At 45.0% G+C, this 24,323-nt stretch overlaps 1 protein-coding gene across 1 annotated transcript in view; it reads left to right on the top strand.

Annotated features, from left to right (window-relative positions):
• The window catches only part of FBH1 (F-box DNA helicase 1), a 154,659-nt gene that overhangs the window by 42,956 nt on the left and 87,380 nt on the right, over nt 1-24,323 (top strand). The window contains exons 7-8 of the mRNA XM_082253201.1: nt 11,413-11,496; nt 13,579-13,673. Of these exons, the coding sequence (XP_082109327.1) occupies nt 11,413-11,496; nt 13,579-13,673 (179 nt within the window). The remainder of the gene's footprint in view (nt 1-11,412; nt 11,497-13,578; nt 13,674-24,323) is intronic.

Below are 24,323 nucleotides of genomic sequence, written 5' to 3'. Positions count from 1 at the left end.
TGGTCATTGCAGCTGCAGGTCCCTCTGCAGGGGCTGTTGTCTCAGGTAAAGTTCCCTCAGACAGTGAGGAGGACGTTCTTGCTTCCGCCATAGCACAAGAAGAAGCATTGGTGGACGCACTAGTTGTGGCGGTTCGGGAAACCTTAAGACTTGAGGTTTTACCGGCAGAGGCAACTGAAATGGAAATTCCCTTTGGTACTAGCAAACCCACCAAGACGGTGAAGGTTTTTCCTTTACCCAAATGTTTTGGTAATAAGATTAAAGAGGAATGGGATCATTCAAAGCGTACCTTTACTATTTCCAAGCGCATTGCTAGACGCTATCCGTTTGAGGAATCCCTCATTAAGAAATGGACGGTACCACCAGTGGTGGATCCACCTATTTCCAGACTGAATAAAGCCACGGTTATTCCGGTGGAGGACTCTTCGTCCTTTAAGGATTCGGTGGATCGGAACTATCTTTTCCCTGATAGGGTCAGCCTTTAGACCAGTAATTGTCATTGGTCTAGTTTCTCAGACATTAACGGAATGTGCGAGATTGGTGCGCCAGGACCTGAAGGGGAAAGGTATCCCCCAGGCAACATCTGATTTGATGGAACAGATTATACAAGGACTACAGTTTGTCTGTGACGCAGCCTTGGATGCCACCCCCCTATTAGGGCATGCATCTATGTCAGCGGTAATCCTCAGACGTGTGCTGTGGTTAAAATGCTGGTCAGCGGACCTAGGTTCCAAAAAGACCTTGGCGAATCTCCCCTTTCAGGGGAATCGCCTATTTGGGGCCACCCTAGATGAGATCATTAAGGATGCCACTGGGGGCAAAAGCACTTTTTTGCCACAGGCTGCTAAAGCTAAAGGACCTCGCAACAAGCGTGGACCTTTCTTTGCCGCCCATAAAGGGTTCGTTCGCTCTGCTGGAGCAAGCGGGAAAGGCAAAACCCCTCTAGGAGGGTTCAAGAAGCGCTGGTCGGACAAACAAAAGACCGACTCAGCCAAACCTGAAGCTAAGGCTTACACAGCCTGAAGGTGCGCCCCCACCCGGCTTGAGGGTGGGGGGGACGTCTTCACCGGTATTCAGAGCACTAGATCGAGCATCGATCACTGCTACCGGTGCGATTCTTCCCTTCCAACATTTAAGTACTACAGGGAGCGGTAGTTACCGTTCCCTGAACAGATCATTTTCTTTACCTTTTCCAAAGATTAGTCTCAGTTCCCCACAGGAATCGGATCCAGTTGAGCAGACAGACCAAGGAGCCTCTAGTCGGGTGACTTCGGTCTCTAATGTTCAACCAGGAGAAATCATCGCTCCTGATAGGAATCAGGTGTCTGATAAATGTGTGGGAACAGAGAACGATCAGACTTTGTCGGATTGCCTGGGCCAGGTAGCTCTAGGGCAGCCTGGTTCGGATCCAGTCAGGCAATATCAAGGTGATGACTTAAGTCAATCACCAAGGATTTCACCATCTGTGTCTTCTTCAGAGCATCCCGGAGGCGCGGAGATTGGTAACGCGCGCCCACGATCCTCCAGCGGACGCAGCAGACGCGCTGAATGGCCTGTTAAGGCAGTGTCAGCTATTAGAGGTATTCCCTCCTCTCAGATTGCTGCTGAGATTTCTCCGCAGGATGGAGATGGAGGGAACTCCAGTTATCCTGGAAATTCTAGTCTAGCCTCGTCAAGCCGGTCAGGCCGACTTGGACATGCTAGTCGCGAACGCTCCTTGGAGACTTCCTCTCAGGGAGGGTCTGCGGTCTCAAGGACCGATCTTCCATTGTGCTTTACAGTCGCTGGTTTTAATGGCCTGGCCATTGAGACCCAGGTACTGAAGGACAGAGGGTTGTCAGCTTCAGTTATTCCTACTCTAATTAAGGCAAGGAAAGCGACTTCCAGCAAGGTCTATTATCGCACATGGAAGACTTGTATGGCGTGGTGCGAATCTTTGGGATTTCCTCCACGTACCTATTCGATGACCCGAATATTGGCTTTTCTGCAAAAGGGGGTTGAGCAGAAACTATCCTTGAGCACCATCAAGGGTCAGGTTTCAGCATTAGCAATCTTCTTTCAGAAGCCCTTGGCTACTCATTCCTTGGTGCGGAATTTCATCCAGGGGGTGCGGCACCTGGCTCCACCAGTCCGCGCGCCCTTACCGCCCTGGGATCTTAATTTGGTTTTGTCGGTTCTGCAGAAACCTCCCTTTGAAAACATCAGGGAGATTCCCTTGCTTACTTTATCCCAGAAGGTGGCCTTCTTGGTGGCTATCACTTCTGCACGCAGGGTGTCAGAACTGGCTGCATTATCATGCCAGTCCCCATATTTAGTGGTTCATAGGGATAAGGTAGTTCTTCATCCAAGGCCATCCTTTCTTCCAAAGGTGGTTTCAGACTTTCATCTGAATGAAGATATTGTGCTACCTTCCTTGTGTCCTCAGCCCAATCATCATCGGGAACATGCGTTGCATTCCTTGGATGTGGTTCGGGCAATCAGGGTATACCTGAAGGCTACGGAATCGTTCCATAAAACGGATTCACTTTTTGTGATCACGGATGGCCCCAGAAAGGGGTTGCCTGCATCTCCCGCGAATATCTCCAAATGGATTAGACAGACGGTGGTACAGGCTTATTCTATTAAGGGTCGGAATCCTCCGTTCCCTGTTAAGGCGCACTCCACTCGAGCGCTCAGTACTTCCTGGGCCTTCCGCCATCAGGCGTCAGTGGTCCAGGTATGTAAGGCGGCCACATGGTCGTCGGTACATACCTTTACAAAATTTTATAAAATTGATGTGATGGCATCGGCGGATGCCTCATTTGGCCGCAAGGTTTTGCAGGCCGCAATTTGAGGAGACCGGTGGTCTACCTCAAGGGTTTTTTTCTGTTGGAATTTCTGTTGAGTCTCATCTTTGATTGATGAGCCTTGAGAACTTCTAGTTGGCACCGGTTGGGCCTTCTAGATTGGATTTTTGATTTCCATTTTCCCACCCCTCATTTGTGGTACTGCTTTGGGACGTCCCGAGTTGTTAGTATCAACGAGGACTACGTCTGTCAATGAGCGACAGAGAAAAATGGATTTTTGTAAAATCTTACCGTAAAATCCTTTTCTCTTAAGCTCATTGACAGACGTAGTACCCGCCCCTCTGTTTTGAGTTGGGTTGGGTTAAATTCTCTAAACACTGCTTTGTGACATAACTGATTTGCTGTAGCAGAGAGAGAGAGGATATACCCTCTGGGACTGCCCCTAAGGTGTGGCCAGAATGTTTTCTTTCCTGTCTAGTCCTACTCCTGTAGAGGGCAGCATAACCCGAGTTGTTAGTATCAACGAGGACTACGTCTGTCAATGAGCTTAAGAGAAAAGGATTTTACGGTAAGATTTTACAAAAATCCATTTTTTTGGGGGGACAAAAATACACTTTCATGAATTTTTTGCAAAAAAAGACAATGTATAACCCAAGATGATGTTACACCGAGTAAATAGATACCCAACATGTCATGCTTTAAAATTGCGCACACTCGTGGAATGGCGCCAAATTACGCTAATTTAAAATCTCCATAGGTGATGGTTTGAAATGTTTTCGGGCTACCAGTTTAGAGTTACAGAGGAAGTCTAGCACTAGAATTATTGCTCTCACTATAACGTTTTGGTGATACCTCACATGTGTGATACGAACACCGTTTTTACATATGCGGGCGCAACCTATGTATGTGTACGCTTCTGCGTGTAAGCATAAGGGCACTTTAAAAATTATTTTTTTTATTATTTTTATACAGGCCCTTTATTTTTATTTTTTTATTACTTTTATTCCGATCACAAGAACTGTAAAACATCTGTTGTGATAGAAATAAATCATGACAGGTCCTCTCTATCAAGACATCTGGGGTCTGTCAGACCCCAGATATCTCCTCTACCCTTGAAAGTATGAGATAAGAAAAAGCATTGATCTCTGCTTTCTAGGGGAAAAAATTACCATGTTTACACCTGCCAGAGCTGGAAGTGACATTGTGACAACATTTCCTGCCTCCCAGGATCATAGAGCTGGGCTCAGCCCTTCCGGTTCTCGGCCAGCTCTGTGGTACGATTTCAGCCATACATTTTTTATGGCTGAAATCGCATTGCATCCGCCCAAACATTGTGCAGGACCCCCCCCCCCCCCCCGAATCGCATCATATGCGTGTTCACACCCATGCGTTATGATTCTGGCAATCGCATTGAGTTTTTTGGGATTTGTTTCGGGGTGTTGTTAAAATAACATTGACACCCACAGCAGATCGCATAGACGCTGTGCGGTTGCTTAGAGTGCGATGCGGGGAAATGCAAGGAATACTCTGTGTTTCCCCACATTGTATTTGTGCGAACCAGGACTAAATGCGATGGTAGAAAGTAACAGCAATGGAGGGTGGAGTAAAAAAACACAAATGGAAAGTAAATAAAATGTTCCAAGATTTCCTCGAGCTTACAGTGCCAATAGAAAGAACACCGCTGCCAGCTGTTCAGTATGGATATGCTTAGGTGGGCTCATATTCTAGTCCGAACCCACACAAGAAAGCCTGTAAGGAGGCTATCACTGTACAGGGCCAATTGTAAGCAGCCAAAGCATTCCCTGCCCCACAGTAGCAGATATACAAGGGGCACATACAGCTGCAAGAAAAAGTATGTGAACCCTTTGGAATGATATGGATTTCTGCACAAATTGTTCATAAAATGGGATCTGATCATCATCTACAGTAAGTCACAACAATAGACAATCACAGTCTGCTTAAACTAATAACACACAAAGAATGAAATGTTGCCATGTTTTTATTGAACACACCATGTAAACATTCACAGTGCAGGTGGCAAAAGTATGCGAACCCTTGGATTTAATAACTGGTTGAACCTCCTTTGGCAGCAGTAACTTCCACCAAATGTTTCCTGTAGTTGCAGATCAGACATGCACAATGGTCAGGAGTAATTCTTGACCATTCCTCTTTACAGAACTGTTTCAGTTCAGCAATATTCTTGGGATGTCTGGTGTGAATCGCTTTCTTGAGGTCATGCCACAGCATCTCAATCGGATTGAGGTCAGGACTCTGACTGGGCCACTTCAGAAGGCGTATTTTCTTCTGTTTAAGCCATTCTGTTGTTAATTTACTTCTATGCTTTGGGTCATTGTCCTTTTGCAACACCCATCTTCTGTTGAGCTTCAGCTGGTAGACAGATGGCCTTAAAGCGGTAGTAAACTCAAAGAAAAAAAAAAAAAAACCCTGCAAGACAAAGGCATAATGAGCTAGTATGCATCGCATACTAGCTCATTATGAAACACTTACCTTAGAACGAAGTCCCGACACGGACCCCCCGACACCGCTGTGGGAGCTGACATGATCCCTCGGTGTCTCTTCCGGGTTCGGCGGCTCCGGCGCTGTGATTGGCCGGAGTCGCGATGACGTCACTCATTTTCCGGCAATTCCCAGCAAGGAACTCTGAAGGTCCGCCGGACCTTCAGAGCGCATGCGCCGCACGCGTCAGTGGCTGCATGCAAAGCAAATATCTCCTAAACCGTGTAGGTTTAGGAGATATTAATTGTACCTACAGTTAAGCCCTATTATAGGCTTACCTGTAGTTTTAAAGTAAAAAAAGCAGTATACTACCGCTTTAAGTTCTCCTGCAAAATGTCCTAATAAACTTGGGAATTCATTTTTCCTTCGATGATAGCAATCCGACCTGACGCAGCAAAGCAGCCCCAAACCATGATGCCCCCACCACCATACTTCACAGTTGGGATGAGGTTTTGATGTTGGTGTGCTTTTTCGCCACACATAGTGTTGTGTGTTTCTTCCAAACAACTCCACTTTGGTTTCATCTGTCCACAGAATATTTTGCCAGTACTGCTGTGGAACATCCAGGTGCTCTTGTGCAAACTGTAAACGTGCAGCAATGTTTTGTTTGGACAGCAGTGGCTTCCTCTGTGGTATCCTCCCATGAAATCCATTCTTGTTTAGTGTTTTACGTATTTTAGATTCGCTAACAGGGATGTTAGCATTTGCCAGTGACTTTTATCATTTATCATGATTTAAAAGTCTTTAGCTGACACTCTAGGATTCTTCTTCACCTCATTGAACAGTCTGCGCTGTGCTCTTGCAGTCATCCTTACAGGATGGCCACTCCTAGGGAGAGTAGCAGCAGTGCTGAACTTTTTCCATTTCTAGACAATTTGTCTTACCGTGGACTGATGAACAGCAAGGCTTTTGGAGATACTTTTAGAACCCTTTCCAGCTTTATGCAAGTCAACAATTCTTAATCGTAGGTCTTTTGTGCGAGGCATCATTCACATCAGGCAATGCTTCTTGTGAAAAGCAAACCCAGAACTGGTGTGTGTTTTTTTATAGGGCAGGGCAGCTGTAACCAACACCTCCAATCTCATCTCATTGATTGGACTCCAGTTGGCAGACATCTCACTGCAATTAGCTCTTGGAGATGTCATTAGTCTAGGGGTTCACATACTTTTTCCACCTGCACTGTGAATGTTTACATGGTGTGTTCAATAAAAACATGATAACATTTCATTCTTTGTGTGTTATTAGTTTAAGCAGACTGTGATTGTCTATTTTTGTGACTTAGATGATGATCAGATCACATTTTATGACCAATTTGTGCAGAAATCCATATCATTCCAAAGGGTTCACATACTTTTTCTTGCAGCTGTATATGCGTGGCTGCAGGGAATGCCTCAGTCTCTTAAATAATTGGTTCGAGTACAGTGACAGCTTACTGGCGGCTGTCTCATGAGGGTTCTGTTGAGTCCAAACATGTCTGAGCTTATCCCTCCTGTTCATCAACGCTGTAAAAAGATGTAATGGGCGCAATGTTCTAGGAATCTAGGTGTATGATACTGGTGGATTAAAAGAATTGCTTTGTGCTTTTGTTCTTGTATAAAACATTAGATTAACCAGTAATAAGGAACTACATTAAAGGAATAATTATTGGTATGGTGCCCTCAAACTGAAAAAAATAAATAGCTGATATTGTCAAGAGGAAGATGAGAGCTACCAGACTCAACAATACAGAAGAGCTAAAGACTGCTATCAAAGCAACCTGGGCTTGCATAACACCTCAGCAGTGCCACAACAAACTTACTGGGCAGATCACCAGCACAGCCATAAAACTGACCATGAGATGGATGCGCCTAGCCTGGTCAGTTTGAAATAGGATTGAAGGGGGACTGGCAGGAACACCAGGAATTTTATATAAAATGAGCAAAACAAAAAGAACAGGATAATTTAACACACTTGGTACAGAAGGCACATATCAGGAATATGAAATGTTGGGGGCAAAATAATGTTAATTAGAATTTCTTGACTGGAAGTATGTTACCTCCATATATGGCCAAAGGTTTGGGAGTTCAGGTGCACAGAACCTTCTTTGTAAAGTCATGGGGGATGATTTATTAAAACTGGAGAGTCCATAATCTGGTGCAGCTCTGCATGATAGTCAATCAGCTTCTAACTTCAGCCTTTTCAATTAAAGGCTAAATTCACCTTTTGTTCATCTTTTTTTTTTTTTTTTCTAAATTCCAGCTCCCCTATGTACCAATATAGCATTCATGTACTTCTTTTGCAAAAGTAAAACAGCTTTCCATTAAAGCGGAGCTCCAACAAAAAGGGGGAGTTCGGCTTTAAGCACTCCTCTCCCCCAAATATGCCATATTTGGCGTGTCATTTTTTTTTTTTGGGGGGGGGGGGACAGGTACCTAGTTTTGACAGGTACCTGCTCCCACTTCCACTCGAGCCACCTAGGCAGCCAAAGCGGAAGTTCTCCTCTCCCCCTCCCTCCTTGCAATCTTCTGGTACACGTCGGAGGTTCCAGAAGATTGCCCGACTAATGGGGAGGCACTGCATGGGCAGTGTGCACCCGGCTGTGAAGCCGCAAGCTGTCACAGCCGGGGGCCCACACTTGCAATGCCAGGGCTGTGGAGAGGGAGAGAAGGGAGGCTTCGGGCGGCCGGATCGCTGGACCGCGGGACAGGTGAGAGTGTTTTTTTTAAAAGTCAGCAGCTACACTTTTTTTGTAGCTGCTTACTTTTAATAAACACAAAAATTAGTGGAACTCTGCTTTAATGCTACACAGGCTTACCTCAATCTCTTCAGAGCCGTTTAAACACACTGCTCGATTACTTCTGCCTTACTTCCTGGACAGCTGAGGGTAGATGAGGCAGGATGTGTGCTAATGAGATCAGCTGGTCAACTCTTTCCTGTATCAAGACCTAAAATCTGACCAGGAAGTAAGGCAGAAGTAATCGAGCAGTGTGTTTAAACTGCTATGAAGAGAATGAGGTAAGCCTGTGTGGAATTAATGGAAAGCTGTTTTATTTTTGTAAAAGAAAAGTACAATAATGCTATATTGGTACATTAGAATTTAGAAAACAAAAAAAAAAAGGCGAACAAAGGAGAACTTGGCCTTTAACCGGTTGCCGACTGCGCACGGTATATTTACTGCGGCAGTCAGCCCCGGCCAGGCAGAGTGACGTAGATCTACGTCACTAGCCTGCCACAGGGTTTTGAGCCAATAGCGGGCGAGCGCGCCCGCCTCGGCTCGTTCACAGAGGAGTCCCGGCGTGTGACCGGCGGACCCGATGTCCGCCGGTCACACTACGATCGTCGGTAGAGCGGGAGAAAGGCGGGTGGCTTATGTAAACAAGCCACCTGTCATTCTCCCCTGTGTAAAAATGGAGATCAGACGGTTCTACTATGTAGAACCGTTGATCTCTGTTTTTACACTAGTAGCCATGTCCCACTACAGTTAGAAGCACGCCCCTAGGACACACTTAACCCCTCCCTGTCCAATACAGTTAACCCCTTCCCTGCCAGTGTCATTTTTACAGTAACAGTGCATATGTATAGCACTGATTACTGCAGTAATGTCACTGGTAACCCCAAAAGTGTCAAAAATGTCAGTCAAGGGTCCGATCTGTCCGCCGCAATGTCGCAGTACCGCAAAAAAAATCGCAGATCGCCGCCATTACTCGTTAAAAAAAAAACACCAAAAATGACAAAAATCTTTCCCTTTGTTAGTAAACGCGATAACTTTTGCGCAAACCAATCAAAATACGCTTTTTGCAATTTTTTTTTTTTTTTTACCAAACATATGTAGCATAAAACAAATTGGCTGAAAATGTTAAAAAATTTAGATTTTTACATTTTTGGGGGGGGAATTTCATATAAAAAAAAAAGTGAAAAATATTGTTATTTTTGCAAAATTTACGCTCTTTTTTTGTTTATAGCGCATGATCAAAAAATCGCACAGGTAATCAAATACCACCGAAAGAAAGCTCTGTTTGTGGGAAAAAAAAGGACGTGAAATTCGTTTAGGTACAGCGTCGCACGACCGCGCAATTGTCCGTTAAAGTCACGCAGTAAAAAATCGCAAAAAAACCCCTGGTCAGGAAGGGGGTAAAATCTTCCGGGGCTTAAGTGGTTAACCACTTCCCGCCCATCATATAGCAAAATGACGGCCGCAAGGGGGTTGTCCCATCCTGACTGGGCGTCATATGAGGCCCAGCAGGATAGGCCGCTCTGCATGCCCCCGGGGGGCGCGCAGAGCGAGGATCAGTGGTGTAGTGTGTCACTCTGATGTAGGCTCTTTACCATGTGATCAGCTGTGTCCAATCACAGCTGGCCACATAGTAAATAGGAAGTGCCGTTGATCGGCTTTCTTCAGTTTGCGCCTAACAGGCGCGAGTAGAGGAGAGCCGATCGGGGGCTCTCCTGACAGGGTGCAGTCTGTGCTGGTAATCAGACCCTTGGGGGATGCTGCTAGAGCCACCAGGGATTGCCCAGCCATGGCAACCAGGGATGCCCACCCATGGCCACCAGGGATACCCACCCATGCCACCAGGGATGCCAATCAGTGCTCAGGAAGCCTGTCAGTGCCCTCCTCATCCGTGCTGCCCATCATTGCCATCAGTGCCGCCCACCAGTGCCCATCATTGCCATCTATCAGTGCCGCCCATCAGTACTATCAGTGCCCATCAGTGCTGCCTTTCAGTGCCCATCAATGCTGCATATCCGTGCTACCTATCAGTGCCACATATCAGTGCCCATCAGTGCTGCATATTAGTGCCTCATCATAAGTGCCTCCTCATCAGTGACTGTCAGTGCGGCCTCATCAGTGCTGGTCAGTGCAGGAAAAAAATATTTATTTACAAAATTTTATAACCTAAACAAAACTTTTTTTTTTTTCAAACTTTTTGGTCATTTTTATTTGTTTAGCAAAAAATAAAAAAACCTTGTGGTGATCAAATACCACCAAAAGAAAGCTCTATTTGTGGGGAAAAAATGACATCAATTTGGTTTAGGTACAGTGTTGCATGACCGCGCAATTGTCATTCAAAATGCAACAGCGCTAAAAGCTGAAAATTGTCCTGGGCAGGAAGGGGGTGAAAGTACCCTGTATTGAAGTGGTTACGCTTTGACAAAAACTGGAAGCTGATTGGTTTGTATGCAGAGCTGCACCAGATTTTGCATGGTTTTAGTAAATAAACCCCATGGTTTAAGTTTGTTGGGGAGGAGCTCAAGTTCAGAGACCTGACATTGCTCTTACTGTATGCCTTTGGGATGAATAGAGTGACCAATTGTGATTGGGTCTTCTCTTGCATCAGTGTTTGACCTCAAAAATTCTGTTTTGACTGAAGGGGCTCAAATTTTCTCAGATGTATCTCTGAGTTTTGTGGAAAGCCTTCCTAAAGGTGTGGAAGCTATTACAGCCAATATGAGAAGGGGCTAACTCCATAATCCATAAAAAGGTTTTGGAATGGAGTGTCCAATAAGCAAGAAATTTGAGTTACCTGACAAACACCGACCACTCAAAGTAATTTGCCTTAAAGTGAAAGTATCGTTGCATTTTACCTTTTACCAACAGCTAAGCATATAATAAGGCTTACCTGTAGGTATAATTAATATCTCCTAAACCTGAAAAGGTTTAGGAGATATTCGTCCTGCATGCAGCCGCTGAAACCAGCAGCGCATGCGCTTTGAAGGTCCGGCGGACCTTCAGAGCTCTTTGCCGGCTCCTTGCCGGAAAGTCACTCCCGCGCGCATGTGTGGGAGTGACGTCATCGCGGCTCTGGCCACTCATAGCGCTGAAGCCGCCAAACCAGGAAGAGACACCGAGGGAACATGATGGCTCCCTCAGCGGTGATTGGGTGACCGTGTCGGGGCTTCGTTTTAAGGTAAGTATTTCATAATGAGCCTTTGTCCTGCAGGGTTTGTTTGGTTTTTTTTCGGTGAGGGTACAACCGCTGTAACTAAACAATCCGGTGAAATTGAACTTATTAAAACAGAGATTCTGATTTCTGATATTTGAATGTTATTGGGCTAAGGAAAAGCGTTGTCAAAGATTATCATGCATAGTATTTGCTTATATGTTTTGTTTCTATCTGTCTTTTTCCAGGGTTCACTACAAACTCTTCTACTGCTTATATCTCTTAGAGAATGAAAACTCGCAGTTTAAAAAATGTTCCTATGTAAAGTCCAAGTGAGTACCTATCTTATTTTTCTTCTCTGCACTCTAAATGTATACGCAGTGAGTGCTACACAGGGTAGAATGGTGGATCTGCTTTCTCCTCCTCCTATCTACAGTAGCGAGATTAAAAAATTCATCTCAGAACTGTGTAAAGCTGAACTTCAAGCAAACGGCTAAATACACAGGTGGAAGTCATATAAGGGAGGTGTTTTGATTTGCATTTCAGTCTATCCATTTCTGAGACTTGCACAGTCCTGCTTGGCAATACAAGAGACCTCTTGTGCTGCTTCTTCCCCTCCCAGTCTGAGTACTGCTGTACAGGAGGCTGGAAGAGGCTGATACCAAATTCAATTCAGGTACTTGCATTGCATGCATTTAAAAAAATAAATGTCACGAGTTATCAATAAAGAAATAAATTCATGTATGTCTACTATATTTGCCTTAAATTCAGTTTGATGAATTTTAACAGGGTACGGTCCTCCATGTGCACCACAACCGCTGATATAGTAAGCAGCATGTGGATAGTTTTATTGTGATACAGTCACAAGGAATAAAGACTGAAAGAATGCACATAATGCTGTTTTAATGCCTTCAAACATTTTTATTCCTTATTCAATCGATTTTCACTCCTTTTTTTTTTCTAGATGCTCTTTTGGTGATCATTGCAGGAAGCTTAAGAAAAAGGAATGAAAATGTTTTAAATACAGAATAAAACGGAAGCTGCTTTTTTTGGGGGTTTTTTTAAATCCAATTTCAGTAAAAGTGCTATACGTTTGTTCACATGGAAAATGGGAGAGAAACTGAGATGCTTAAACCAAGATTCCCTTTTGGTTTAGGAAAAGGGGAAAGGATTAAACACAGATGATTAAAGATTAAACGCCGATTACTGGAACATTTTGTCATTTATATTTTTGTTTCGTATTTTTAGATAAAGGTCTGTGTGCCCCATAAAAACATTTTTATTTATTTTATGAAGTTTTTAATTTTATTTCAATTTATTTTTATTTAATTGCTTGTGTTTTGTTAAAAGGTTAGTAAAAAAGATGTATGCATCATTTCAAAAGGAGATATTCAGGCTAAGTTCACATGAAGGTGTTTTGGGGCGTTTTTGGGGAGATTTTCTGCTCTAGGATCAGCTCAAAAAACGCCCAACAAGAAAAATCCTATTCATTTCAATGGCCCCTGTTCACATCTGAGCGTTTTGAAGTTTTAAGCAAAACGCCCAATGCTCAAAAAAGTACATGAGCTTCTTTTTGGGCAGATTACAGGCGTTTTTATTTTTTTCCATTGGTCACTAGGCAACCTTAAAACACCTGCACAAAAACGCCTGTAAAAACCCCTGAAAAACACCCATAAAAACGCCTGAAAAAAACGCCTGTAAATAGCAACGCCAAGATGCGAACATAGCCTTATGGTCTGCGTCTGGGTGGATGAGCCACCTACTGGTTGATTAAATTAGAGCAAGATTTTTTTTTTTTTTTGTTCCTGGCAATTTTCCACTTTGGGGGTCTTACTGTTCTCCTGTTGCATTATCCTTCTTATAAAAAAATCAAACAGTATAACAAAAGATTTGGTCCCTTCATATGGCCACGTAAAAGTCTGGCAACAATTGTGCAGAGAAATCTGCACAATTACTTGAAATCACACCTGAACTGGACTGAAAAACACACAGGACTCTTTTTATAAAAACAGTATGGCCGGCCTGCAGATATGTGAACCGACTCCGTTGAGAAGGCTGCCGTTCCACATGTCATGCGAATTGGATGCGATTCAAAACACATCCAGGTCGCATACATGTAAACCCAGCCTAAGAGTAAAAAAAGTAAAAAATAAATACATTTTAGATGATCCAAACATTTAACATTCTAATATGTTTTCCATATACTTTCTTATACATTTTTCTATTTGATGTTAGCATGTGTAATTTAAGGATTGTTAAAAGTGTGTGAGAGACATGTTTCTATCTAGCCTGTCTTTGCTTTGTTGACCTGCTTATTTTTGTGTTTTACAAATGTACACTTATTTAAAAAAAAAAATAAAGTATTGCATGACTTTTTTCATGCCATTGACTTGACTTTTTATTACATATTTTAGAAACAAGCCCTCCTTTAAATTAACAAATGAGCAGCAGCAAATTATTAACCATGATATCGAACCTGGACAAGTTGTAAAAATCATGGCTTTTGCAGGTAAGGCATTGGAAAAATTACCAGATGCAATATAGCCTTTAGCAAAGGGTAGGGTATTGGGCTCCATTCAGACCAATGCGTTTTTTCAGAAACGCAGGATGTTATTTTTAACATGGGTTCCTATGGAACACGTTCACATCAATGCATTTTTGTGCCTCTGCATTTTTGCAAAGGGTCAGTGACTTTTTTTTTTATAAACGCAAAACTGTGCTTTTTTTGCATTTTTGGTTCAATAAACTTTAGGTTCACAACTTTTAAGTTCACATGTAGGCGTTTTTGGGGAGTTTTTCTGCTCTAGGATCAGCTCAAAAAACGCCCAACAAGACAAATCCTATTCATTTCAATGGCCCCTGTTCACATCTGAGTGTTTTTGACAATTTAAGCAAAATGCCCAAAGCTCAAAAAAGTACATGAGCTTCTTTTTGGGCCGATTACAGGCGTTTTATTTTTTTCCATTGGTTACTAGTCAACCTAAAAACGCCTGCACAAAAACGCCGTAAAGAACGCCCATAAAAACGCCTGTAAAAATGCCTAAAAAACGCCTGTAAATAGCAACGCCAAGATGCGAACATAGCCTTAATGGAGAAGCTGCAGAAAAGTAGTGTGTTTTTTTTTACAGTGATTTTGCAGCGATTTTGCCATGATTGGTGTTTTGCGTTTTTTTAAATCTGCCCAACAACAAATTTTCTAAAAAAACAAAACAAAAAAAAAACACTAATTGTGGGAAAACAACGTGGAAAGCACTGTAGAAATGCTCAAAAGCAACGTGCATAGATGTGAATCGAGCCTTAGGCTCGGGTTCACACCTATGAAGTTTGCTTTTTTTCAGCAGTGCATTTTGTGTTTTTGCAATTGTGTTTAAGACAATTTTTTTACACATTTTTTGATGCGTTTTGTGATTTGCATTTTTTTTTGGCCAATTTGTTTTTGGGTAGATTAACCACTTTAAGACCGGAAGATTTTGCGGCTTAATGACCAGGCCCTATTTTGCGATTCGGCACTGTGTTAATGTAATGGACAACTGCGCGGTTGTGTGACGCTGTACCCAAACGAAATTGAGGTCCTTTTTTCCCCACATATAGAGCTTTCTTTTGGAGGTATTTGATCACCTGTGCGATTTTTTTTTTTTTTTTTTTTGCGCTATAAACAAAAAAACGAGCGACAATTTTGAAAAAAAAATAAACAATATTTTTTACATTTGGCTATATAACATTCCCAAAAAAAAAATGTAAAAATCAATTTTTTTTTTTAACATTTTAGGCCAATTTGTTTTCTGCTGCATATTTTTGCAATAAGCGTATTTTGATTGGTTTGCGCAAAAGTTATTGCGTTTACTAACTACAGGAAAGATTTGCTTTTTTTTTTTTTTTGCAAGACTGCGACATTTCGGCAGACAGATTGGACCCCTAGCTGACATTTTTGACACTTTTGAGGGTACCAGTTACATTAATACAGTAATCAGTGCTAAAAATATGCACTGATACTGTAATAATGCCATTGGCAGGGAAGGGGTTAATACTATGGGTGATCAAGGGGTTAAATGTAAGCCTAGGGGAGTGATTCTAACTGTGGGGGGGTTGGGCTTGTGAGATGACCATATAGCAGGATCGCATGGTCTCTGTGATCATGTCAGTGAGAAGGACGGATGGCTGTGTTTACGTCCTTTTCTGTCAGTGGGGGGAGATCGCCGGTGTCAGGTGACCATCGGAGCCCCCTGACACTCACGCCAGCTTCCCCGCTGACGAGCGGGGGCGGGAGCGCGCCACCGGCGTCGCGCTCGGCCCCTAGCTCCTCCCAGGCGAGCACCGTACATGTATGGGACTTTGCCTGGGAGAGCCGACCTGCTGCCGTACATCTGCGGCGGTTGGTCGGCAAGTGGTTAAAGAATGCAAATCACAGCAAAAACACATTATATGCTTTTCTTAAGCTTCTCTATTGAAGTCTATTGAACCCAAAACTCACCATTTTCCTTTTAAAAAATTTGCTTTTAAAAAAAAAAAAGTCCCTGACCCTTTCCAAAAATGCAGTGGCTTAAAAAAAGGATAGATGTTAATGTGTCCCGTAGGAATCCATGTTAAATGGACTGTAGTGCGTTTCTGCAAAAAGCAATAAAATACGCATAGGTTTGAACCGAGCCTTAAAGGTTATGGTGAGAACATTTTTATTGTTTTTATGAACTTCAGCTCTTAAAGGAGAAGCCTGGGAATTAAAAAAAAAATCTACATACTTACTTCTGTTGCAGCATCAGTGTGCTACAGCTGTCCCACATCAGCTCTAAGACCGAGAATTGAGCGATCACATAACCGCTGATCGCTCAGTTCTCGGTCTCCTTGGAGCGGAGGGTAGTGACTGTCCATCCCCGCTCTCTGCTCTGCTCCTGCAGCACTTACTGAAGAGTCGGGCAGGAGAGAGAGCAGGTACAGCTGGTCTCGGCCACACCCTGAGAGCCGGAGACACCTGCCAATCAGGCAGCTGGGTAGGTCCTGACAATATAGTGGAGATCTTTCCAGATCCTTGACATCGACTGATAGTGGGCCCACTCTAAGCTGACTCTGGGTCACAAGAGTACAAAAGCAGCGCACTTGTGCAACACAAATTAGAACTATGACCAAAATAGCTTTGATCATACTTCTCTTATAAGAAGTGCCAACATATTTTACTTCTAGGATTCTGTAACAGCCAAATGTATGGCGGGCACATGAGGAGAAGAGGACCGTTGCTAGAATTATGAGGAACACTAATTACTTTAGATAGGGGAAAGTCATAATGACTTGAAATAACAGGAGTTGGTTACACTGTAACTATCCCTCAAAGCACTGGTAAACATTAGATATACATTATAATTGAGTATAAATGTTTATATGCATGTGTGATATTGATGCTAATTTACTAAAGGAGTTGAGAATCTTCACTCAATAAATTTTAGCCATGTTTACTTTGAATACCATATTATGTGCAGCTAAAATAAACAAATGGGTATTCGCTTTTCACATGATTGGTTAGTTGAATTGAATCTTCAGTCTTTATCTGAAGGGATGATTCTTCTTAGATCCTTTAATTGATCAACCTGATTGTATTTAAAGTAGAATTAAAGGATAACCTTTAATCCTTAACCTAAAGGATTCACCTTTTTTAAAAAAAAAATAATAAATACACATTTTCTCTTTCGCTCATCGACGGACACAGCGCTCCATAAATCATAACTAGTGGGTTATATTGCCTCCTCCAGGAGTAGGACTAGGCAGAACAAAAAACACCTGGCTATGCCTATGGGCCATCCTCAGCTTGTATATAACCCCCCTCTCTGCTCTAGGTAATCAGTTTAAATCTGTCTAGTCAGGAGTAAGGACTTAAGCTGGATACACACTATCCAACTTTTGTGGTTAGATTTCCTTCAGTTTTACCTTTTCTATGTAGTGCAAGAGCCTGCCAGATTGCATACAAACTGAAAGTGTTTAGGTTTGACCTCATATTATATGGTTTTGGTAAGTCTAAAGGAAAAAGTCTACAGAAAATCTTATAGTGTGTATGGCCCTTTAGGCTCCCGGCTGGGATCTCTGGTTCTAGAAATTTTTCTCTCTGGAAATCTACAGTCAACTGCTCGGCTGGATAATCTAGATCCAGTGGTCCCCCCCAGCCAAGCAAGCGAGCACGGGCAGACCACAGCTATGCGCTAGGTCGACTGTGACATAGCCTCAAGGATACATTATCCCAGAAGTTGACATTCTTGGCGGCATTATCCTGTTGTCCCTATTTAGTGGTCCATAGGCATAAAGTGGTTCTTCGTCCTTGTCCTTTATTCCTGCCCAAAGTTGTCTATGACTTCCATTTGAATGAGAACATTGTGTTGCCTTCCTTGTGTTCCATGCTGGCTCATCCCAAGAAATTCGCCTTGCATACCTTGGATGTGGTTCATGCAATTCGAGTGTATCTGGCTCTCTAATCTGAGTCTTTTTGGAGGTCAGACTCGCTTTTTGTGGTTATGGACGGACCAAGAAAATGGCTGGCCGCCTCTTCGGCTACCATCTCCAGATGGATCAGACGGTGACTCAGGCCCATTCCATTAAAGGTCAGCTTCCACCTTTCCCTGTCACGACGCATTCTACTCGGGCGCTGAGCTTCTTGGGCCTTCCATCATCAGGCTTTTATATCGCAAGTTTGCAAGGCGGCCACTTGGTGGTCCGTGCATACCTTTACAAAATTCTATAAGGTAGATACTTTGGCATCTGCAGATGCTTCTTTTGGCTGCAAACTTTTGCAGGCTGCTGTTAAGAGGAGCTCTTCCCTCTTGAGGGGTGTTTTTCTTGAAACCTTTTTTTTCTCTTACGTCCTCTGACAGTCGCAGCCCGTTCAGTAATCCTTCACGAGTGGGTAATGCGCCTCTCTGCAGGAGAAAAGGTTAACAACAAAAAACTTTACACACCTCTAGGACCTAGGTTTACCTGGTGGGACCTATGTCTCAGTTTTTTTGTCTTATTCTTTTGAAAAAATGTTTATGTTTTTATTTTTTTCCTCACTCACTATCGCTAGTTAGTCAGGGGGATCCCTGGAGGACTACAAGCGACAGCAGAGCTGGGCCTCGCACTGAATAATTAAGATCCTTACGGTGTCCCAGCCTGCCAACGAGCGTCGTAGGTCATTGGTACGTCCAGGCCTCGCCTCGACAGTGCCCCTGAGGATGGGGATGAGCCTGTGGAGGACCACATCTTCCCTGGGATGTCTTAACTTCGGAACTCCCGTGTGTTGCTAGCATCCCTTCCTGCCTGACGGCACCCCCACTCAGGGTGGGAGGTGTTCCGTATCGGAGCGGAGCCCGCGGTCCGTGGTATGGTGAGTGATGCTACCCCCCTGTCCCTGGGACTGTTGTCTGTGGGGGTGTTATGTGGGCCCACTCCTAGGGGAATGCAGAAAATTGCGGTCTCTGTAGTGTCCCCCTCCCTGGCCGTTTTAGGTGGCGCCTACCTCCCTGCCCCCTTGTGCACACTGCCTGGATTGAGGGGGGGGGGTGTGGGGGCTTGTTGCATGTCTGATGGGGCCTCTGAGGTGTCCCCGTAGTGGCCGGTTACTCTGGGTTTGCACTGATTTTGGCGCCGGACGATCGGCCACCATTTTGGGTGAGGGCATGCTATCTGTCTTCCTTGTGTGGGCAGCAGCCATTTTCTGCCTTTGGCGCCTAGTAAGGGCCGAGGCCATTTTGCGAGTGCTTCCTCCCATTTACTTTCTATAAGCATCCATTATACCGTGGCTCAGGGCGTAGATCGGCCTCTAGTGCATGAGGTCTCTTCATTTTCACTTCTCCTTTCACTGCAGCAGCGTGTGGACCGCGGGAACCCCCGATTTAAAGGGCCAGTGTCCTAAAAAAAAAAAAAATTTATTGCAAAATGGAGTCCCAAGATAGCAAATTCCCAACAGACCTGGTTGGTGCTTCAGGAACCCCTGAATTCTCTTCCATGGCCTCCTTATATGCTGCACTTACAACCTTGGCGTCCAAGGTTGATCTGCTGATGTTCTGAACGCACTGCCACGGATGATGTCCCCCCCTGAGGGGTCCCAGTCCTCAGATTCAGGTGGGGAGGAGGAGGAGTCCTCCTCCACTGCGGCGCGGGAACGCGCTTTAGTGGATGCACTTATTAGCTCCGTCAAGGAGACTTTAAATATTGTTGATGAGCCCACCCAGCCAGGTAAGCGGGTTTCCATCGGGGTCCTGCAAAGCCCAGAAGTCGGGTCAGGTTTTTCCCTGCCCCAAGGAGTTTTATGAAACCGTGAACGACCTATGGCGTCACATCAAGCATATGCTGGCGGTGCCTAAGCGGTTTAAATACCGTTATCCCTTTCCTGTCGCCAATCGTTGGACGATGTCACCAAAGGTGGACCACACTGTTTCTAGGTTGCATAAATCCGCATTTATGGCCTTGGTGTACTCCCTGGTTTTCAAGGATCCGGCAGATGGGCGCGTTGAGACACTTTCCTGCCACGTATATTTGGTGGCGGGCTCCCTGCTCAAACCTGTGTTCCCTTCGGTGATGTTTTCTCAAGCGGTCACGGAATAGTCCAAGGTGCTAAGGTGCATCTTGGTGGCGGAGTCGGTCTCTCCAACTGCCCTTGACCTGGTGGATCAAATGGCCCAGGCCGTGATGGATCTCTGTGATGCGGCCTTGCACGAGGCTCCTTTGGTCGCACGGTTATCTGTAGTTGGGGTCGCAATCCGCCGCTTTATTTGGCTGAAAAGTTGGTCGGCTGACCACGCTTCCAAGACTGTGTCTGATGTCCCTTATGTGGGTAATCGACTTTGTGGGGATACCTTGCATGAATTGATCAAAGGTCTTACGGGGGGTAAGAATACCCTTTTGCCCCAAAACTCTAAGGGAAAATCACCCCGCGCTAGGCGGGGTCATTCTTTCAAGGCTCATCGTGGGTCCTTTTGTGCCTCAGGGGCACAGGAATAAGGTAAATCCTTCCAGACCTCAGGCGGTCACAAGAAGCCTTGGTCCTGGAAGCCCATGGCCGATCAGGCCGGTTTGGCAGTCTAGTTCTCCTCTGCCTGTAGGGATGCCCTCACCTGTTCCAGGGGTGGGGGGACGTCTGTGTTGCTTTCGGGAACCTTGGTTGTCCCAAATTTGGGACCGGTGGGTTCACAAACTGATTCGCTCAAGGTGCAAGGTCGATTTTCGATCTTGCCCCCCAGACAGGTTCTTTCCATCCAATCTCCGTCTGACTCCTGATCATTTAAGAGATTTAATTGAGGCAGTGCTAGATCTTCTTGCCTAAGGTGTCATTGTGCCAGTGCCTCAGCGGGACAGGTTTCACGGGTTCTATTCAAACCTATTCACGGTGTCCAGTAAAGTGGGCAATGCGCATCCAATTCTGGACCTGAAGTCGCTGAACAGCTTTGTGCGGGTACAGAAGTTCCGGATGGAATCCTTCTGGTCGGTGGTGGCATCGTTGAGTCCAGGGGACTTTCTGGCCACCATTGACTTAAAGGATGCGTATCTGCACATCCCTATCTTCGAAGGTGATCAGCGGTATCTCCGCTTCGCAGTGGCAGATGAGCGTTTTCAGTTTGTGGCATTACCCTTTGGTTTTGCTTCGGCTCCCAGGGTATTCACCAAGGTTTTGGCTCTGGTGCTGGCTTTGCTGCGCATGAAGGATATTGTGGTCCTCGGTTATCTGGACTACCTCCTGTTAAGGGCGAACTCGTGTGCCACTCTGACTAGCGATCTGACAGTCACGGTTCAGACGCTCCAGGAGTTCGGGTGGACCATCAACTTTCAGAAGTTGGCATGGACCCTGTCAGTTCGCTTCAGTTACCTGGGGATGGTCCTGGACTCCGCTCAAGAAATGGGTTTTCTCCCGGAGGACAAACTTCAGACCCTGCAGGGCGAGATCAGGTCCCTCGGGGACAACAATCTCTCCGCTCTGAGCGCCCACATGCATCTCTGGGTCTGATTGTTTCAGCTTTCGAAGCCATCCCATTCGCTCAGTCTCACACGACCACGACCTGTTGGGGCTGGGGTGGAGTTCTGGACACAGTTTTGTGCCCAGGGGACATGGTCGGTGGGGGAATCCTCCTTACCGATAAACGTCTTGGAGCTCCGCGCATTCAAACTCTGCTTGTTCCTTTGGACAACTCGGCTCCTGGGTCGCCCAGTTCATGTTCAGATGGACAACTCCACGGCGGCAGCTTCCGTCAATCACCAAGGGGGCACCAAGAGTGCCTGGGTGGCCAAGGAAGTGGCCGACATCCTGTCTTGGGCCGAGATGCACGTTCCGCGATTTCGGCTGTTCGCATTCCGGGAGTGGGAAACTGGCAGGCGGACTGTCTGTGCCACCAGTTCTTGGACCAGGGGGAATGGTCCCTGCATCTGGAGGTGTTTGCCTCCTGTGTACTCCGGACGTGGATCTGTTTGCATCTCAAAAAAGAGGTGGGAAGGTTCGTGGCCAGAACCCGCGATCCTCTGGCGGTCGCCACTGACGTGTTGGTGGTGCCCTGGCACCAGTATCGGCTGTTTTATACCTTCCCTCCGATTCAATTTCCAGGTTCCTGTGCCGGTTGGTGTCGGAATGTGTGCTGGTAATTCTGGAGGCCCCAGACTGGGCCTGTTGGTCTTGGTACGCAGACCTCGTACGGATGGTTGTCGAGCCTCCCTGAAGGCTTCCGCTGAGAGACGATCTGCTGTCTCAAGGGCAAATCTTCCATTCTGCTTTCCAGTCTTTGGCTCTAACGGCATGGCTGTTGATAGCTAGGTTTTGAGAGACAAGGTTTTCTCTGATGCTGTCATTCCTACCTTGCTAAAGGCTCGTAAAGCTACCTCCAGGGAGATTTACAACTGTCCTTGGTAGGCGTATATATTGCCTGGTGTGAGTCGCAAGGGTTTCATTCTCGCTCCTTTGTGGCGAGGGTTTTGGCCTTCCTGTAGGAAGCTGTGGATCAGCGCTTGGCTCTGGCCACGAGCAAAGGTCAGTAGGTCGGTCTTAGCCATTTTCTTCCAGTGTCCCTTGGCGACTAATTCCTTGATTCGCACTTTTGTTCAAGGGGTGCGTCATCTTGCTCCGTGGGGCCTGAATTCGGTTTTTGTCCTTTTTACAACGGCTTCTCTTTGAGAACATTGGAGAAATAGCTCTGCCTGAGTTGTCCCAGAAAGTTGCTTTTCTGTTGGCTACACCTCTGCTCGCAGAGTGTCTGCATTGACGGCTCTATCTTGCCGTTCGCCTTCTCTGGTGGTTCATAGGGATAAAGTGGTCTTGCGACCCAATCAGTCTTTTCTCCCCAAGGTGGTATTTGCTTTCCACCCCAACGAAGATATTGTTTTTTACCTTCGCTTTGTGCGAAGCCCAAGCATCCCAAGGAATTTGCCTTGCATTCTTTGGATGAGGTCAGGGTTTACCTGTCTGCCATGGAGTCTTTTAGGAAGTCTGATTCCCTGTTTTGTCCTTCCCGAGGGACCTCGGAAGGGTTTCGGCTGCATCCGCTGCAACCAGTTCTAAATTTTTCGGACAGACTGTTGTTCAGGCCTATTCAATCCAGGGTCAGGTGCCTCCTTTCCCAGTGAGGGCTCAGTCTATTAGAGATGTCGGTGCCTCTTGGGCGTTTCGCCATCAGGCTTCTGTGACTCAGGTGTGCAAAGCGGCGACCTGGTCGTCTGTGCACACTTTCTCAAAATTCTACAAACTTGATGTGATGGCATGCTTCGGATGTTTCCTTTGGCCGCAAGCTTTTGAGCGCGGCGGTTGTTTGAAGAGACCTGTTATGTCTCTTTCTGGGGTATTTTTTTGTTCTGGGTTGGCTCCTGTTGAGCTTCTTTTGCCCTGTTGGCTCAGTTTTTTTTCTGTGGCCTAGTTGACACGTTGCCTTTTCTTTGGTTGCGTCTTCCCACCCCTCACATGTACACTGCTTTGGGACATCCCACTCATGAATGATTACTGAACGGGCTGTGACTGTCAGAGGACGTAAGAGAAAATACAATTTTTGTAAAAACTTACCGTATAATTCTTTTCTCTGAGTCCTCTGACAGTTGCAGTCTCCGCCCCTCTATTTTTTGGGGTTGAATGTTTTCCTGTACTGCTTGCTACGAAACTGAAGAGCAGCACCTAGTGGCTGATGGGTAATGGCTGAGGGACAGCCCCCTAGAGGTGTGTCGTGTGTAAAGTTTTTTGTTGTTAACCTTTTCACTGCCTAGCGCATTACCCACACGTGAAGGACTACTGAACAGGCTGCGACTGTCAGAGGACTCAGAGAAAATAATTTTGCAGTAAGTTCTTACAAAAATGCTATTTTTTTTCATACGAGGCTCTTGTATCCTGGTTAAGGGCTCTTATGTTTAGTTCTTTTCCCCACCACTCATTTTTCTTTTATCGTAAAATCCATTTCTTTGAGGTTATAGACTGACACAGCAGCCATCCCTTTATGGAGTTCTGATACTTCTACTGCTTGCTACTAAATTGATTACCTAGAGCAGAGAGGGGGGTTATATACCATCTGAGGATGGCCCATGGGCGTAGCCAGGAGTTTTTTGTTCTGCCTAATCCTACTTCTGGAGGAGGCAATATAACCCACTAGATATGGTTTATGGAGTGCTGTGTCCGTTGATGAACTCAGAGAAATGGATTTTACAGTAAGTACAAAAATCCAATTTTTTTTGCAGGTAAAAAGTGCATTTCCTTTTTTTTTTTTTTTTTTCCTAAGAGCCTGGAAAGCACCAGAGATTAGCAGATCACAGGTGCCATGCAGGTCTCCTGCAGACTGTCAGTGTAAACGGTCTTCCTATACATCATACATCGTATAGGCAGACAGTTTTACACTGACAGGAGAAATCAATAAACTACCACAGTGCTCAATATAGATGTAGTGGTTGATTATAGATGTAACATGTTACAAAAGGCAAACTTATCCTTTAAATCCAAACGCAAGCATTTATGATGTTATATTGCAGCTTTCCCATTCTTAAATGTGATGGCTGCATTTGTTTTTTTGTTTATACTTTTTTAATTTTACTGGCTGATTTAGCCAGTAAATCTGTTGTTATTCAACAGAACAAGATGTTCTGTAGCTGTAGCAGTTAGAGGATTGAAACAAATCCTTTACTACTGACGGGTGTATACAGTGATCAACTTTTTTTTAATACCTTTATTCCAAAAGGAACAAAAATGTTG

Source organism: Pelophylax lessonae (assembly GCF_965119305.1).
Source record: "Pelophylax lessonae genome assembly, chromosome: 4".
Classification (NCBI taxonomy): Eukaryota; Metazoa; Chordata; class Amphibia; order Anura; family Ranidae; genus Pelophylax; species Pelophylax lessonae.
Note: the sequence above shows the minus strand (reverse complement) of the source record. Positions and strands in the feature narration are given on the sequence as shown.